The sequence below is a fragment of the Psammomys obesus genome, unplaced genomic scaffold (genome assembly GCF_907164565.1).
Source record: "Psammomys obesus unplaced genomic scaffold, mPsaObe1.curated_primary_1811, whole genome shotgun sequence".
Taxonomy (NCBI): Eukaryota; Metazoa; Chordata; class Mammalia; order Rodentia; family Muridae; genus Psammomys; species Psammomys obesus.
Window position 1 is genome coordinate 15,962,983 of NW_026596125.1, and position 16,771 is coordinate 15,979,753.

Genomic DNA, 16,771 nt, shown 5'->3' on the forward strand with positions numbered 1-16,771 from the left:
ATATATATATATATATATATATATATATATATATATATATATATGTAGATATGTATTTACAGCAATTTTCTGTATGTCTAATACTTCATAAAAGAGATGTGCTTTAAAAAGAGGAAATGGAAAAAGAAAGAGAGAGAAAAAGTCTAGCCAATGTCACACAGGTGCCATCTGCTTTATTCCCTTGCTGTGCCAAGGGTAGATCCAGGGCTTTGTGCCCTTTGGTTGAGCTCTCTCCCAGTGAGCAAGGCCTTGGCCCTTGTGTGTGTGTTGTGTTGTGTGTGTGTGTGTGTGTGTGAGAGAGAGAGAGAGAGAGAGAGAGAGAGAGAGAGAGAGGCAGAGGCACCAGTGGCCTATGAGGAGCCTACTCTTGTGCAGCAGCAGCTGCTTGGCCCTCTTTCTCACTTTTTCATAGTCCCCAAGGAAACTGCCCGTACTTCAGTGTCTTCCTGAAAGAGGAAAAGCTGGGGTCCCCCATAGAGCTTCTTGCACTGGCCGCCAGCTTTCTTACCTCTAGATAGTTGGGGCTACCAGATTTCAGTTTTGTAAATGCAAATTACTTTTGAAAGAGTGAAGTGTTACCTGTCATTTGTACATAGAAATAAACTCATCCAACCAGCTTATTTCCTCTAAATGCACCTGACCGTGACCAGACTGGAAGGAAAGTGAATCTGAGAAAAGTGCTGCAAGGCCTAGGTTTGTGGCCTGAGGGTAGGGAACATGGGAGGGAACTGAGCTGAGCTGAGCAAGAATCCCAAAACCGTACTTAGGGCAGCAAGAAGATTAGGTGAAAGCCAAGGGGTGAAGCTGTGGCTGGCCAAAATTTCATTCACCCGAAATCCAAGGGAAAACTCATCACTAATCCTCCCCCCCACCTATCTGGCCTCATGTGTTCATTCTTTCACTGTTTCAACAGACACAGCATCTGTGCAGAGCAAGCACGATTAGACAGAGCCCTGCCCACGCAGGCATTCCAGATGAGTCTCAGCTTTGTACCCATGCTGACAGGATCCCTCAGAATACCCAGCCTCTCCACACACAGGAGCCAGCTGAGCTGCTGCTTGGCTCAGGTGGAGCTCCCTGCTGGATGCCGCCCTCCCTCCTGGACGCCTGGGTCTGGCCAGCCCAGCCAGGATGCCAGTGTCGTCTCAGTGTCTCTACCCACTCTCCTCTCTTCTTGGGTCTCTCACGTGGCCTCACGAATCAGCATGAGGCACACAGTGACTCTACTTTCCAGTTGTTGCCAAGAAGAAATAAAGCAAGTTCACATAAGCATGTACGTATGCTTATGCCTGGAGGCAATGCCGTTCTCCACCTTCCTCAGAGGAGCTTCTCCTCCCAGGAAAAGGTAGTCAATGAGAGACTTGCAGATGCACAAGATGCTGAGAATAAGTCATGGGTGCATGCTCACCCTAATCAAGACATCATTCCACCCTCCCAGACTCAGGGAACACTTTAGAAAAGGGAACGGAATGAGCGTAAATGCCAGAAGGTAGGAAGAAAGGCTGTAATTGCTGTCTTCTGGGCAAGACAACCATCGCAACCACAAACTCCCAGCACAATGCCTGGTCCAGGTCCACTGTCATTTCAAGAGTTGGCAAGTAAGTCCATATTAAACAAACAAACAAAACCCTGACATGCATGAAATAACCCTGAGGCCACCTTCGGCATGATGGCCTCCAGCTTGCCTCCCAGTCTTCCCCCTGCTCACTTGCCCCACCAAGATCACTCAGTAGCAGTTATGACTGACACAGGGTACTTGCTGTGTGCCTCCCACGGCTCCCCGTGCTCCACACAGCCTCACCTATTTAACCCCAACCACCCTGCAGTAACCCCCACATCACATGGAAGCAAGGAGGCACGGGGGCCTAAAGTGGGCTGCTCAGCTAGTGAGGGGGAAAGCCGTGACAGGCACCCAGACCACCATCCAGCGGGTCCTCAGGCTGTTCCCCCGAGCCTAGGCTCTGTAAGCCCAGTTTACCTGGAACACTCGGGATTATTACAGATGGACAGGGGTTCTTTACAGAGAGGCCTCTGACTTGTATGGAAACCCATTCCATGAGCAAACAAATGACAGGTAAGTTTGTCTCTAAAAAGCACATATGGACCCTCAGGCACAGAGCAGACTGCTTTGTTGGGTTGGGAGACCTTTCCTTTAGTGTTTTTCTCATTAATAATTCAAGGAGAAAAAACTTTGTATGTCCAGAGTATGTAGGGAAAACTGGTGATATAAAGTCATTTCAATGTCAACTATTAATGAGATTAGAGCTGTGACTGCCTAATGCATTAATTCAGAGGGAAAATTATCAACTCATAATAGAGTCTTACTAGGACTCAGAAGTTAGGATGATAAAATGTCACAGAACTGTATTTTAAAAATAGCTCATTCCTTCCTGATAGTTCTGCACTAAATATGCCACACTGAGCACAATTACTTTTCTCTGCAGGACATAATTAACAGCCTCCATGATTAGTTTCACAAATGCTTGGACACTGCTTCAATCTCCATTCTGAAAGGTTCTATGCTAAAGATAGAGCCCCATTTTAATTCTATTAGTGTTTATAAAAATCCATCTGAAGGAATGCCCTCTAATTAAGAATCCATGGTATATTTAATTTCATGGCTATTTTACCCCCTTTAAGGCTACCAGATGGCAAGACCACAAACCTGAAAAAAAAAAAAAAAGGAGAAAAAGGATTTTCCAAATTTCCTGAATGTTAAAAATAATTTGCTCAAATGCATACAAAACCAAGAGAGTATGAGGAAGGAGGAAAAGGAGCATTTGTAGATCAGCCTGACTAAGTCCCAGCTGACTTCTGCCTCAGAAAACATAACAGCCTTTTGTAGGCGATGTTTTAATTTTCCTCCATGAAGGCACAGCAAACAAATAATGAACCTGGGCATGATCCAGGTGCTGCCAGCTTAGTCGCTATCTCCTAACCCTATCTCTATCACTGTCTGGTCTAATCTTGAGCTAGCTACAACAGTTCAGGAGTATAATTTGATGGAGACAGAACTATACAGGCAGAACTATCATAATGGATGATGTCACGATGGAAATACAGACCTGCAGAAATCCACCTCATTTTGTTTGTGCTATTTGTCAGGCTTGCTTTAACACACATGCTCATGATTTTGCTTCTAATTGCTAAGAAGCCCACCAAGCATTTGGAACCCAAAATAAAGATGCTTTGGTTTCATTAGGATAAAACAAGTACATCAACCTAACACAACCTCCCAGGGAAAAAGAAGCACAGATTTTGGTCCCTTCTATCCTTCTGGTTCTCATACCCGGCTTCATTCACCTTCACAAATACCGTTCACCCAACAAGCTGTCATTTGCCAACTCTTATTCCTTGATGGTCTAGACATGGTTTCAGATCCAGCCGGATCAATCCTGTCATATCCACTCTCAGCAGAAGAGAGGGAGAGGTCAGGTCCTACACCAGCAGGAAAACCCCACCCGATTGCTGGTCTTGTGCTAAGCCCACAGTAGCTGAAGGAAAGCACACTGGGCAGTCAGTGAACACAGGCAGAATTCCTCATTAGACTGTAGCCTGAAGACCACCTATGCTGGCTCGCTATGAGGTCAATTCATATTTGAGAGGGTGAATTAATTTATCTTTTTCTTTATGCTTTTTCTGTATTTTCTAAAATTTCAATATTAAACACATAATAAAATTATGTGATAGCAAAACAATAATTTTAATTATTTGTATTGTTTTCTTTGGGATGCCAAACCACTCATAAGCTTAATACAGGAACAAATAAGGGCTCTATATATCCATCCATCCATCCATCCATCCATCTATGTTTGCCAATATGCGCCTTTGAAAAGGTAGTTAACATTACCACTCCTTCTCAGTTTATACCTACTTCATCTTTAGCATACTACATCCTAATTTTTTTAAGGTCATCATTTTTAGGAATAATTACTATACATGTGCTCAGCAGATGTAGCTCTCCAAATTCTAAGAGGAGAAATTGAACTTTAGGATATTTTCAAGACAAAGCAGAATCATCCAAGTTTTACATAGAAAGTGAGTTTTCAGTCACGCATATGCGGACTTTCCAGAGGCAGGACAGGCCCCTTTTCCAGTCCCTTCAATCTCTAATACACTGATGTGATTTTTTCTTCCCATCTCGCTGCCTAAGCCTTGCTCTGCTGCCAGCCACAGAACAAAAGGGTAGTGGAGAACTCACGTCCTTCAGGGGAACCAGTTTCATCGCTGTTTGGTAGAGCGGGGTGAGAGTGGCCGGGTAGTTGTAATCCACAACGTCGTGTTTATAATCAGCCTTGTAGGCAACCTGAAACCCGAAGACAGGAGAGATCAGCTCTCGCTTTCCCCTGACCCAATCTGAAACCCGAAGACAGGAGAAATCAGCTCCCGCTTTCCCCTGACCTTTTCTGAATGTCATATTTTTAAATAACTAGAAACAAAATTAATTCACTTTCATCACCTCAAAAGAAAATTAAGTTATGTTCACACTTTTGCCTTTAACTAATTTGAATTATTCTTAATTACTCCAAAATCAGTCAACTTCCATCTGTCGTACACTTATTTTATTTTTGTCTTTAATTATAAGACCTCTCATTTTTGTTTAAAATGAACACTTACGTACAGGTATATAATGAAAGTGTTTCTGGGCAAACTTCAAGACCATGGATAAAAAGTTAAAAACCTCAGAGTGTTTTAGTTATCTTTTTTACGGCCAACATCAGCATCCTTGGGAAGAAGAAAACCAACATTTGGATGTTTTGAATGTGAAACCACCTTCTTCAAGTGCTCATTGCTGCCAAGATTTAGAATCTGGTATGTGCATATCTGTGATCTAGACCGGTGAAGCCAGAGAGAGGTCAGGAGTTTCCATGGCATCTCTGATGAATAGTTATACCCATCACCTTAACTATTGTATGGTCATAGCACGTTTTCAGTGACTGAAAACAAAGTTACCCCTAACTGAACCGCTCTCATTCACAGAGGCTTTGAAATCCCACAGCATTTCAAATAGGCGCCATTTTACCTCATTGCTTAGAAAGTAGAGCATTTTATTACACTGGATCAGTTATAACAGATCCTTCAAGCCAAAGAAAGCTAACCAAGGCTGTCGGGACCTCTCACATTCCTTACTGTATTTATTGACATTTAAAGATTTGTGGGCGTCTGTTTTTACATATCAAAATATGTAAATGTGGGGGTTAAAAATGATTGGCCAGACTCTTCCCGTTGCAGCCCGCTCGTTCCCATTGTCCCTCAAACACCACTCACACTGCTGGCCAGGCTGCCGACTCTCAGAGCGTGGAGCATGCGTCGGTCCATGCCGACGCCTTCATAGTGGCCTCTCAGGTGGGTCTCATAGTTCTCTTTATATTTATTCTACAAGGAAACATTCAACTTTTGGTGAAATTTCCCCAACCAGTTGTATTTATTTTAATTGTCTAAGTCTAAAAAAACTGGAAAGAAAACTTTTTTTATATACAACTTAAATTTCAAAAGAGCATTTGATGAATTTGACGAAAGACAGGCAGGCAAGCACACAGATAAGTGTCATGGGGTGCACCAGGCAGACTGGGTGTGTTTGTTCATTTTTATATGTTTAGTTTTAAATTTACCAGACTGTTCCAGTGTGGAAATGTACCATGAGAGTATGGAGCTGGCAGTGGACAACCAGTGGACAAGGCCCAGTTGTGTGGTTCTGGTCCACAAGCCAAGTGTTTACATGTTACTGCCTCCTTGTGAAAATGCTGTCAGCCCTCCGTATCCATAGCATCTACTTCCGTGGCCTCAACTAACCACAGACTAAAGATATTTGAAAAGAGAGTTGTAGCTATCTGTACTAACCACGTGTAGGCTTTTCTCTTAGTTTGTCCTTTTATTATTTATGTACCATTTTTGATGCAGTGGGTGTTATAAGTAATCTGGAAAAGAGCTGAAGTCTATGTGAAGGCTACGCTTCGTGCTACATCATTTTATATAAGGAACTTGGTATCTGAGTATTGTAGCATCTAGTAAGAGGTCCTGAACCAATCCCCCGTGGGTCCTGAGGGATGACTATACACAAAGAATAGAATTTGATCCTGGTCAAGTTTTATGATGTAAAAATTGGTCACTGTGGCAACCACGTAGAAAAATGAGTCCTGTCCTAAATGCTGTTTATCAAATAAAAGGAAAATCAAAATGGAATGAGTACATCTTCAAACCTTCCCCGAGAAAATCCATATTTGTAAGTGATGCTCTGGCGAACAACTGGTCACATGCAAATCGGGGAAACTGCATCTGCTCGGAGGCTAACTGTGGAGGTTAAGTGAGTGCACATCTCAATTCAGAAGCACAAAGTCACAGTGAGGAGACAGCTCATGCTCTCTGAGGCTTCCATGCTAGCATCCAGCACCAGGAACAACCGCGGTGCCACACAGATAGCACGGACAAACAGCCCTGCCTTGAGGCTCGGTCACTACAGCCAAGCAGGGGAACACTGGGGTTGTGACATTATCTGGGGTAAGCAGAGTAATCCCACAAGACACTCTGAACCAATTACTGGATAACCAGTGTACCATGCACCCGAGAGGCCATGCTTCTCCAACACAAGAGGACATGGTCACAAAGTACATCTCTTGGGAGGCCCGGAAGCTCAACTCACAAGACGTGCTCAGGCAGACGCTGAACCTATAACTCACATCACTGGTGAATTTGGAGATCTTGCTCACATTCCTGAACTGGGGTGTCTCACAGTAGTTGATACTGTGGCTTTTGCTCTTTTCCAGATCCTTCTTATACTCCACCTTGAAATCCCAAACACCGGGCGCTTAATGGAGCCAAACCTTAGGTCATTCTTGAAAACATCCCAGGACTTGACTGAGTCAAGTCAATCCAAGATTTAAAGTAGGGTAGAGGGTACTGAAAGTGTGTGTGTGTGTGTGTGTGTGTGTGTGTGTGTATGCATGTGTGTGTGTGTCCCTTTATAAAAATAAATAATAAAGTAATGTATGTCATTCTGAAAATTACAAATACATAGTCCTTCTCAATAACAGGTATTGTAATGCTTCACACAGATCAAGAACTATAAAACAGGTTGGGGTGTAACTCAGTGACATGGAATCTCCCCAATATGGTGTCCTTCAGCCTCAAATAATAATAATGATGGTGGCAAACATGATTTCAGAAGTGGTGTGGGTACTCTTGGCGCAAAGTGTTGGGTGTTTATGTGACACCCAGACTAGCCATGTGAGAGCCCACTACGTAGATAAGTCCCCTTGAGAAACTCCTCTCAGTGAAGACCCGAATACATGGCTCTCTGTGAACACATCAAGAAAATTTAACAGAAAAGCTTTACAAAAGGATATCATAAAGGAGCCTGCTCCGAGGCAGACCATCTTTAATTTAAAATAAGCTCTCCAGGTACCTGGGTGCAGGATGTGAGGCTATTGTTATCAAATAGACTATGTCAGTCCCAGGGAATTGCAGAAAGCAGCTAATGGTGAGTACCACAAAGAGAGACGGAGCTGGCACCTCTTCCTGGACAATCATAAGAGCAAAATGAAGTAGGAAGTGCCCTTGGGATCACCCGCCAAAGGACAGAAATTGTTACAGTGTTTGATAAAACTATGTGGTGGAGCTGTGCCTTTTAAAGTATGCAAGGTGCACTTTCATGCTGATAATATGATATAGTTAAAAATGCAAAACTGTGGATGTACGTGAATCCTAACTCTAGAGAGATTTCCTTAACTTAAAGTGGAGGCTGGAGAAACAGTTCAGTGTTAAGAGGAGATGCTATTTCAGAGGTCCTGGGTTCAGTTCCCAGCACCCACGTGGAGGATCTCCAGCCCCTGAGAGATCCAATGCACCCACTCAAAGGTCTTCAAGGACTGAACAACAGTGCAGATGACAGGAGCCACTATGAAGTAACACCAGCGCTCCAGCAAGCTCAAGGACATACATTCCTGCCAACTAGTCCAGGTTCAGAAAGGCTCAAACATGGGTGGTTCAAACAATGTGCGCGCTCCAGCAGCCAGGCCAGCCCGGAAGGAGCAGGGAATGCATGTGGCAGACACAGCTTCTCTGCACGCCAGTGAAAAGAGACACACAGCACTGGAATAGCCTAGACTTTGATCCACACTAATATAACAAATTATGGTCTTAAAAGTTGGAGCATAGGGGCAAGAGAGATGGCTCACAGGTTAACAGTGTTTGCTGCTCTTCCAGAGGACCTGAGTTTGTTTTTCAAGGTGAACAGCTCAAAACTGCCTATAGCTCCAGCTCCAGGGGAATATGGCACCCTCTTCTGGCCTCTGACGGTACCTGCACTCGGATGTGTACACATACACGTACACACACACACACACACACACACACACACGGAATTAAAAAACAAACAAACAAATCTCTCAAAGTTGCATTATCCAATACTCTCAGTGACAACTACAAATCTGCTGACTGGCACTTCAGAATATTTAGTAAGAAAGTTTTGATCCAACAGGGAAAATTTTAATTCGCTTGGCTCTATGTGCATTTTTGGAGACTGGTAAATGAGGACAGTATGTGTGGTTCCAGTCTGCTTGTTTTGAGGCAGGGTCTCACACAGCACAGGCCAGCTTCCAACTCACCACATAGCTGTGAACTCCTGATCCTCCTCCCTCACCTGTCAAGAAAGTGCCAGAGCTATAGGCACAAGCCACCACCACCTGCATCATTTGTAAACGGCCACTGCATTCACTGTCTGAGAGAAAAGAGGGGCAGTATAGGAGTATGGCTGTCCCCAACACTCACCTCACTCACAAGCTTGTTCACACTCTGAGCTTGCTTAAGAACCAAGTTGTCCTGGGCTGTGAGGGAGTGGAAATGCGCCGCGCCTTTCATCTTATGAAAGTCTTGCCTGTATTTTATCTGGAAGAAGCACACAAAGATGTCTGGAGTTGTGGATGCTACGGTAACATTAGCAACGAAATTCCCTAAAGGAAGGAAAATTCCTATGGGTTTTAAAAATCACTTATTAACTCTAGAAGCCACTTGCTTCTCTTTTGTGTTAAAACTTTTCCTGGTGCCTCCACAGTTCTCCTACTTTGTACTCTAACACAGCCTGAAGGAAGGGAGAGGCATTCTTTAGGCTCCCATCGCAGAGGGAAGGTCCAGCTCCATTGTGCCCGAAATTTCAACACCATTTCTGCTTGTCTGGCATTCCATCTCAGGGCCGAGGTGGCACTGTTCTGGGTACCTGGGTACTCACTGAAGAGAGGCAGAATGAAGAAGGGTGAAGGGGTGAAATGAGCTAGGTTCAGTCAGAGACAAAGTTCAGGTTCCGAGCTGTAGGGAGCACCACACTTGACCAAGTTTAACTACAGCTGTTTCTCAGGGACTGCCAGCTGCCTAATGTTCTTCAAATAAAAACTAGTTATCACTCACTGGGCCGCACCTAATTTGAAATCACCTGACTTCTTTCAGTGAGCTTCCCCTAAAAGTCTCAGTTTCATAATGGAGTATTAGCAAAGACTATCTCTTCGTCCCCGTTTGTCTGCTTGCACCAGCATTTATACATTTATCAAATGATCTAAATGAGCAGATAAATGTAATCAAATTTTATGAACAGATCAAGAGGACACCCTGAGTTTGGACCCAGGTACTAACAGATGTGTTTGAGTGTGGCTTTCAGAAAGTGCAGCCATCAGCACCTTTAACCCACTCCTCAGAGGCTCTGCCAGTACTTACGTCACTAGCAAGCTCATTGGCCTTCTTGGCATTCTGATAAGCTGGGGTGATCATGGCCGGGAAGCTGCCCTTTCCCCTGGGTTCATCACACTCTTCTGAGTAAACCTGATGAGTCAATCAAAAACTTTGATCAGAAATGTGTTCCTGCTGGCATGGTGGGGTCAGCAGTAACAGTTCCAAAGACTGCTTTCAGAAAAGCTCCTTCACAGTGGACATTCCAACGACTCCCAGAGATGTACTGCATGGTGAATGAGATCTTAGACCCTGGAGCCTGGACCACTATATACATACATACATACATTCATACACATACATACACACGCACACATACATACTTACACACACATACATATTTATACACATACATACATACATCCACACACACACATACACACATCTGTTGCCATCATCCTCATCAATCATCACAACATCGGATAAGCCAAGAGCCTTGCCCACTTCCAGGCTGTTATGTTTGAGCTCAGGCCAGGGAAGTGCCCGTTAGTCTCAACTATTACTTTGCTTAGACCCAGTGGCAGATTTACACAGAAGGGTGTTTGACATCTCTGATGCTGTTCCCCAGAAATCAGGTAGAATAAATCCTTCTGTAACTCTGTGAAGAGGAACTGCGTGTTGCTGTCAGTCTCTGAAATGGGGTAAATATGTATTGGAAAATAAGGATCATCACTCTCGTCTTCATTTTTCCTTTCCTTCCCTGACACCACTCTCCCATAAAGAAAAACCTTTCACAAAACCAGCATCCTGTGACTGAGAGGGGACACCCTAAATGGAGTTACTTGAGCCTTCTTGCTGAAGTACAGAGTCCTCCCTCTCCCAGATCTGCCCTGGGCAGAGAGAGGCAGCTACTTCCTCCTCTGCACCCCACCCAGGGAGCTCCTGGGGTCACACACTCTCCTCTGAAAGACAACTTACCTTCAAGAGAACCATGAGGGACTCTAGCACAAACATTTTCCCAAGTAAAATACCTGGATCAAATTTAAGTGGCCAGCCCCTTTTTACCATCAAAATGAAATCTGATGAGCTTGAGCTTTTTTTTGCTTGGCTGCCAGAATGTTTTGAGTCAAACATAATAAGTGGAAAAGAAAAAGGTAAGTTCAGAGGAGGGACAAGGATCTAAGTTTATTGTTGTTTGGTTTGGGTGTGGCCTCTGTGGTTTTTGTTTTCTGCTCTCTAGTCTTGTGTTGGTAACATTATTTTAAAGTGTGTGTGTGTGTGTGTGTGTGTGTGTGTGTGTGTGTGTTAGGTACTGACTTCTACTGGGGAATTGCTTGGTTCTGAATAACAAATTTATTGCGTCGTATAGTTTTTGTGGGTGTAGCTAGTCATTAGCAAGAACGAGCTGTGTGGCATGGCACTTAAGGCACCACAGATATTTATAGTTGATCTGCCTGCCTGCCTCTAACTCTGTCCTGCTCGTGCCTGACAAGACATTTGCTACATCAAACACCAAAATGCCAGGCTGCACCGAGTTCCCTCCATGGCCACTAACGGTGCCTCTCCCACCACCAACGGCAATTGGTTAATTTAGCCCTCCTTCCTGTTTGGCTGCCAGAATGCTCTGAGTCAAACATAAGTAATGAAAAAGGTTTAAGATGGGGAAAAGTTCTAAGATTCGCTGATAATGGGCTTTGTGGTTTTCCAAATGTGCATGAACACAAATAAAACTATATGTGTGTTATAACCACCGGTGGGTAAGATGGTGAAAACACATACTGGGTTTTTTTCCAAATATAAAAGCAAGATTTTTTTGGTTTGTTTGCTTGTTTGTTTGTTGAGACACAATCTCACTATGTAGCCCAGCCTAGACTGTAGCTCACTATGTTTTCCGGGCTTGAATTCCTGACAATCCTCCTGGTTCAACCTCCCAAGTTGTAGGATTACAGATGCAAGCCATCACTCTTAGCTCCAGCAAGGTGTATTTTTAATTAATAAAATTGATTCATAGAAGTTTTTCTGAGTTTTCTAAACTATGAGATAAGAGCATATTTCACTGAGTTTAAAACAAGGTGACTATAGTTTGCTTGTATGATCTGATTAATCTGCCTTTTAAATTTGAAATTAAGCGTTCCTTGCTTAGGCCAATATTTTTGCCAAGGGGTCAAAACCCATCTTCATATACATCCCAAAGTCACGTGGGCATATGGCCACCCATGGTGATGTGGCTTTCCTGAAGAGGAGAAATCAGTTCTGTGTGGTTTGCTATATAGTTCATGCCTGCTGCCAAATAATTAAGAAAATATCACTTAACCTCACTGAATGTATCATTAACACACATATGCACACAGGCACACACACAAGCACACAGTATTCTTCTACTGTGACTCCAGCAATAGTGCTTCCTTTATCTCCTGATGACTTTCAGCTACCGAGTTACACCGGGAATGTGAGAGCATGAGTCCCGCTGAGTCTGTTATCTTGCCCTTTCTACTCCCTGACCTGACATTGTCGCTTTGAGAAACCAAACGGGGAGCAAGGCTTGTGCTTTCTAGAATATAGCACTTTATCTAGCAAACTCAGTGAAATATTTACTTCCTAAGGAAGTAATTTCTGTTACTGCATGTGGCAATGCCCAGCTTTGTTCCCCCTTTTTTTAGGGTGCTGGTGGGAGTTAAACTGAAGTCTCCTACTTACACCGTAAGCATTCTCACCCACTAAGCCGGCTCCCCAGCCCCTCAATGTTCACACAGTGATGAACAAAAGCACAACCAGTCTGGTTCCTTGTAACAGCCCTTCAGTGAACAGATGAACATGCCTTGTGATTGCCAAACCAGCACCCTGCACAGGTTCAATCTTTCTTCCTGTTTCTAAGGCTCCTGGGATTTGTCACCCAAGCAGACTGAGTTGAGCTCTGCACAGTGTTTGGACCCAAGCCCAAACCCTGACCGTATGTCCACAGCTGACTCAGCTGGAGGGAACAAACAGAACTGGCCTGGAGAAGACCACTCCCAGAAGCATCACGTACCTGGCCGTGTTGGCCTATGCGTTCCTTTGCCGTGATGCCCTCTGCTCCGACAGGACTAGCCAGCCCCTTCATTTCTCTTTGATATTGTTGGTGGTACCTCACCTGTTCGGAGAGTCAGGAAGAACTCAGTGAGTCCCAATACAAGAGCCACTAGAATAGAAATAAATGCTTCACGGAGTTTTCTATCTCTGCTTGGGTCTAAGGAGTACGAGTCATGAAGTGGCAAGTCAATGTCACAGGGAAAATGATTGACAACTATGAGGAAAAGGTGCCTCTTGGCCTTGGCGAGCATATAAGAACAGAGAGTAAGATGGACTTCCTGACCCGTGTTAACGCCCTGCTTCCCCAGGCCTGACAGTACAGGCACTTACATCACTCGCCAGCTCGTTGGCTCTCTTGGCGATCTGATAGGCAGGTGTGATCATAGCAGGAAAACTGCCTTTCCCTCTCTGCTGAGCATGGTCTTCTGTGGACCTCACCTAGAGAATGGAAAAGAAGAAAACAAGTGAACGACCTTCTGCCGTCCTCGTAGACAGTCTGAGAGAGGAGCCCTGAAGAGCTCCACGGACCCCTGCCTATCACTGTGGACCGCTCTTAATGTGTGCGACAGCTTACAGCATGGCGACCACATTCTCCTCGTCCGCCTGTTCACTCCCAGTGCCCGGCATGACGCCTGCCTCATGAAGACACACAACGTGGGGTTCAGCACATGTGCGCTCTGGGCCGTGGGGCTGGGCAGAGGGGTCAGTTGAAGGGCTGATGTTGAGTTTGGGGGATGGAGTGGACATCTCAGCCACAGACCCCAGCCAGGGCGTGTGGAGACCACTTCACAGTGGTCTATGCACCAGCTTTCTGTCTGGAACCACACTTGGCTCTGGGACCGAGCTCGCCATGGACCATCTGGGCCAAGAGAGGGGAGTGGTGGCACATGTTCAGAAGTCTGACAGCACCCTCTCAGCTCTGCAGTGGCCGAGAGGCTTCACATCTGAGGACCCTGGCTTGCTACAAATGCAATCTAATGACTTCAGTTCAAAGAGTTCTCACAAGGCCTGTAGGGCTGACTTATGGCTATGACCTCAGAAACTCCTTCCTGGTGCCTGGGCAGGACCAGGTTTCTTCTTCCATTCTTCCTCCTCTCTCCTCCAGATGATAGAAAAAGAGGGAGGGAGGCAGATCCTGAGTAAGGATCACCATGCATTAGACTGTGCATGTGTGTGTGGCACACATGTACATGTGCATGCGTGTTCACCTGAAGCTGAGCACTCACGTGTGCAGGCTCATTTGCATATACGTGAGCCTACACAGGGAGGCCTGAAGTTGACCTTTGGTGTCTTCCTGGGTAGCTCTCCACCTTGAGCACTGAGGCGGGGTCTGCCACTTGACACAGAGCTCTCTGCTTCCGGCTGCTCTAGCTAGCCAGCTTGAGCCAGGAGCTGCCGTCTCCACCTTCCAAGGCCTGGCACTGCAGGCAGGGCATCACGCATGTCTGCTTTTTGTGTCATGGGGACCTGAACTCTGAGGCTTGTGTGGCCAAGGCTTTGTGCACGGGTCTGTCTCCCTGGCCCTCCGGCCTCATTTCTTACATCGCTCTGGAGCTTGTCCCCAGCCTTTGCCCGTAGCAGCTCAGCAGTGTCTGTCACCGGGGTGAACGTGGAGACGCGCTCATCATGGCCTCTCTTGTATTGCACCTGATAAGGAGAAACTGAGTCAAAGCCATGCCAGGCCTACATGAGGCCTCCAGAGGACCCTGCCTTACAGCGCTCTAGAAGCTACATCTCCGGGCAGCAAAACAAACCTGTTCCAAGCCTGTGCTCACAGATACTCATCTTCACCAATGAACCAACTTACAGAGTAAGCACATGCTTCCAGCTGTCACCTAATAGGAACTCATGTGAGCATCCAGCAGTAACAACCAGGATAGCTATTATTACCACAAATGAGAATCTAAGGAAAAGTAATTTGGACAGAACTATACAGAGAATGTTTGAGAGAGCCAGGATTCAAATCCTAAGTTTCTGTCTCTAAAACCTGAGCCCTTAACCCACAAGCAACACGGTTCTCCAGGCAGACGGATCTAAGAAAAACCAGCAACCCGGAGAAACATTCATTTTAGTCACTGGGTAAGTTACGGGGTCACTTCATCTTCCCTTTTCTACCTTTTGTGAATGCAGCCCAATCAAGGCACACAAGACACATGGTAGGAAAACACGGTTTTCCCCACAAGCCTATGAAACATTCCTCATGTGTTTTCCTGAATTGCAGATCTGGCTGTATTCATGTCAAAAGTTTGCAGCATTGAGGCTAGAGCTGAACTCAGGGGCCCTCACCTGGCTGGCCAGCTGGTTGGCTGTCTTAGCCCTTTGGTAGGCAGGTGTGATCATGGCCGGGAAGCTCCCCTTGCCTTGCTGTTGTTCACTGTCTTCTGTGTACCCCTGCTGGTCAGAAACACAGCAGCATGAGAACAGACGGAAAGTCACAAAAGTGCAATAAAGGCCGTGACATAGGACCGTTCTGTTCAGGGGAAATGCATCAGTTTCTGGGATAAGTCTGAACGTGGCGCTTGACTAACACCACCAAGACTAAGGAACTCCAGTGTTTATGTCCCATAATGAGGGGCCTGGCAAGGTTCCCTCAGGTGGCCTTGTATCATAACACAGCCACTAATCCAAACAGTTCTGCTTGGAACAGTTCTGCAACCCAGGAAAGAAATGTCTTTCCTCCTCCTTACTTTCTGAGCATCTCTGAGGGTTAACGTTTCTAATGAGAAAAATGCTTTCTAGTGCTGTTTTCTAACAGTTTCTAACAAAACTAACAATAGTTGGACAGTGGTGGCACATGCCTTTAATCCCAGCATTTGGAAGGCAGAGGCAGGAGGATTTCTGAGTTTGAAGCCAGCCTGGGCTACAAAGTAAGTTCTCAGACAGCTGGGGCTACACAGAGAAAGCCTGTCTTGAAGAACCAAAGCAACCCAAACAGAAAACTAACAGTGGTTTCTCAAGGTTTTTCAAAGAGGAGCTATGTACAAAAGGAGCGAGGGTAGCACCTGCAGTTTAGGATTAATTGCTGCAGCCCTGTCTACCCAGCACTGCCCAAGCATCCCCCACAGTCCTGGGAGTAAGGAGTCTAGTGAGGGCTACCAGGACTGGCTTCTTCTGGAGCAACAGGAGGAGAGTTTGTCTCCTTCCTCCCCGTCCTCTCCTTCCTTCCAGAGGCCCTGGTGTTCCTCGTTCTTGACCTGACATATCCTTGATGTCAGCTCCTGTCACTACAGTGACTTCTCTGCCTGGCCCCCATCGCTTCCTACTGGCTAGAGCGAACTTTGCAGGAGCACCCTAAGAACCCAAGTTCTTCCCATTGCTAGATCCTTAACTTACTCACACTAGACAGTCTTTGACATGTGAGGAAACTGAGTCCCACATTGGGATGTGAGAGTCTTGGGGGCAGAAGCGTTAAAACTCAACTACCCGGCTCATGCCTTGAGCAATGTTCCCTAGCTCAGCATGTGGCACTATTCTGGGGATGACTTGGAGCCTTTATAGGTGGAGCATGGCTGTCAGAAGTAGGTCAGTAGGGATCAGTCTTTGAAGATTATGTCTACCTCAGGCTCCAGCCTGAGTTCTTGTAGACACTGTGAACAAGTCACTGCGATAAGGCCCTCGGCAACCAGGAGCCAGAATAATGCCTCCCCTTCTGTTCCTGTCAGGTATTTTCACCATGATGACAGGACTAATAAGGGGGCAGGGTGCTCTGTCTACGCAATCTTAAAAATAAAGGAATATTAAAGGAATTGTTACCTACTAATTGTAAGTAGTTCACCAGGCCCTTACCTCACCAAGAGACTGCCGAGCCTCAACCATCCTTACAATCTCAGGGTCGGGCAGAGCTCCGGGACACCAAGTGTTACCCTCTCCATACCCTGGCCAGTAGTCTCTCTAGAAAGGAAGCATGAGAATCCATCCAGACACAGTCCCTGCATGCTTGGCTGTTCACCCCACAGTCCTGAAGTCTACCCACACCCCCTACAGCCCACCCCACACTCCCCAGCCCACCCCACACTCCCCAGCCCACCCCACACTCACACAGTTCACC

The 16,771-nt window shown here is 45.7% G+C and overlaps 1 protein-coding gene across 1 annotated transcript in view; it reads right to left on the minus strand.

Moving 5' to 3' along the window:
• Nrap (nebulin related anchoring protein) overlaps positions 1-16,771 on the minus strand; it is a 67,207-nt gene that overhangs the window by 42,000 nt on the left and 8,436 nt on the right. Inside the window, exons 6-14 of the mRNA XM_055591757.1 lie at positions 16,510-16,614; positions 15,010-15,114; positions 14,266-14,370; positions 13,054-13,161; positions 12,683-12,784; positions 9,703-9,807; positions 8,767-8,883; positions 5,269-5,376; positions 4,202-4,306 (exon numbers count right to left, since the gene is read on the minus strand). Of these exons, the coding sequence (XP_055447732.1) occupies positions 4,202-4,306; positions 5,269-5,376; positions 8,767-8,883; positions 9,703-9,807; positions 12,683-12,784; positions 13,054-13,161; positions 14,266-14,370; positions 15,010-15,114; positions 16,510-16,614 (960 nt within the window). The remainder of the gene's footprint in view (positions 1-4,201; positions 4,307-5,268; positions 5,377-8,766; positions 8,884-9,702; positions 9,808-12,682; positions 12,785-13,053; positions 13,162-14,265; positions 14,371-15,009; positions 15,115-16,509; positions 16,615-16,771) is intronic.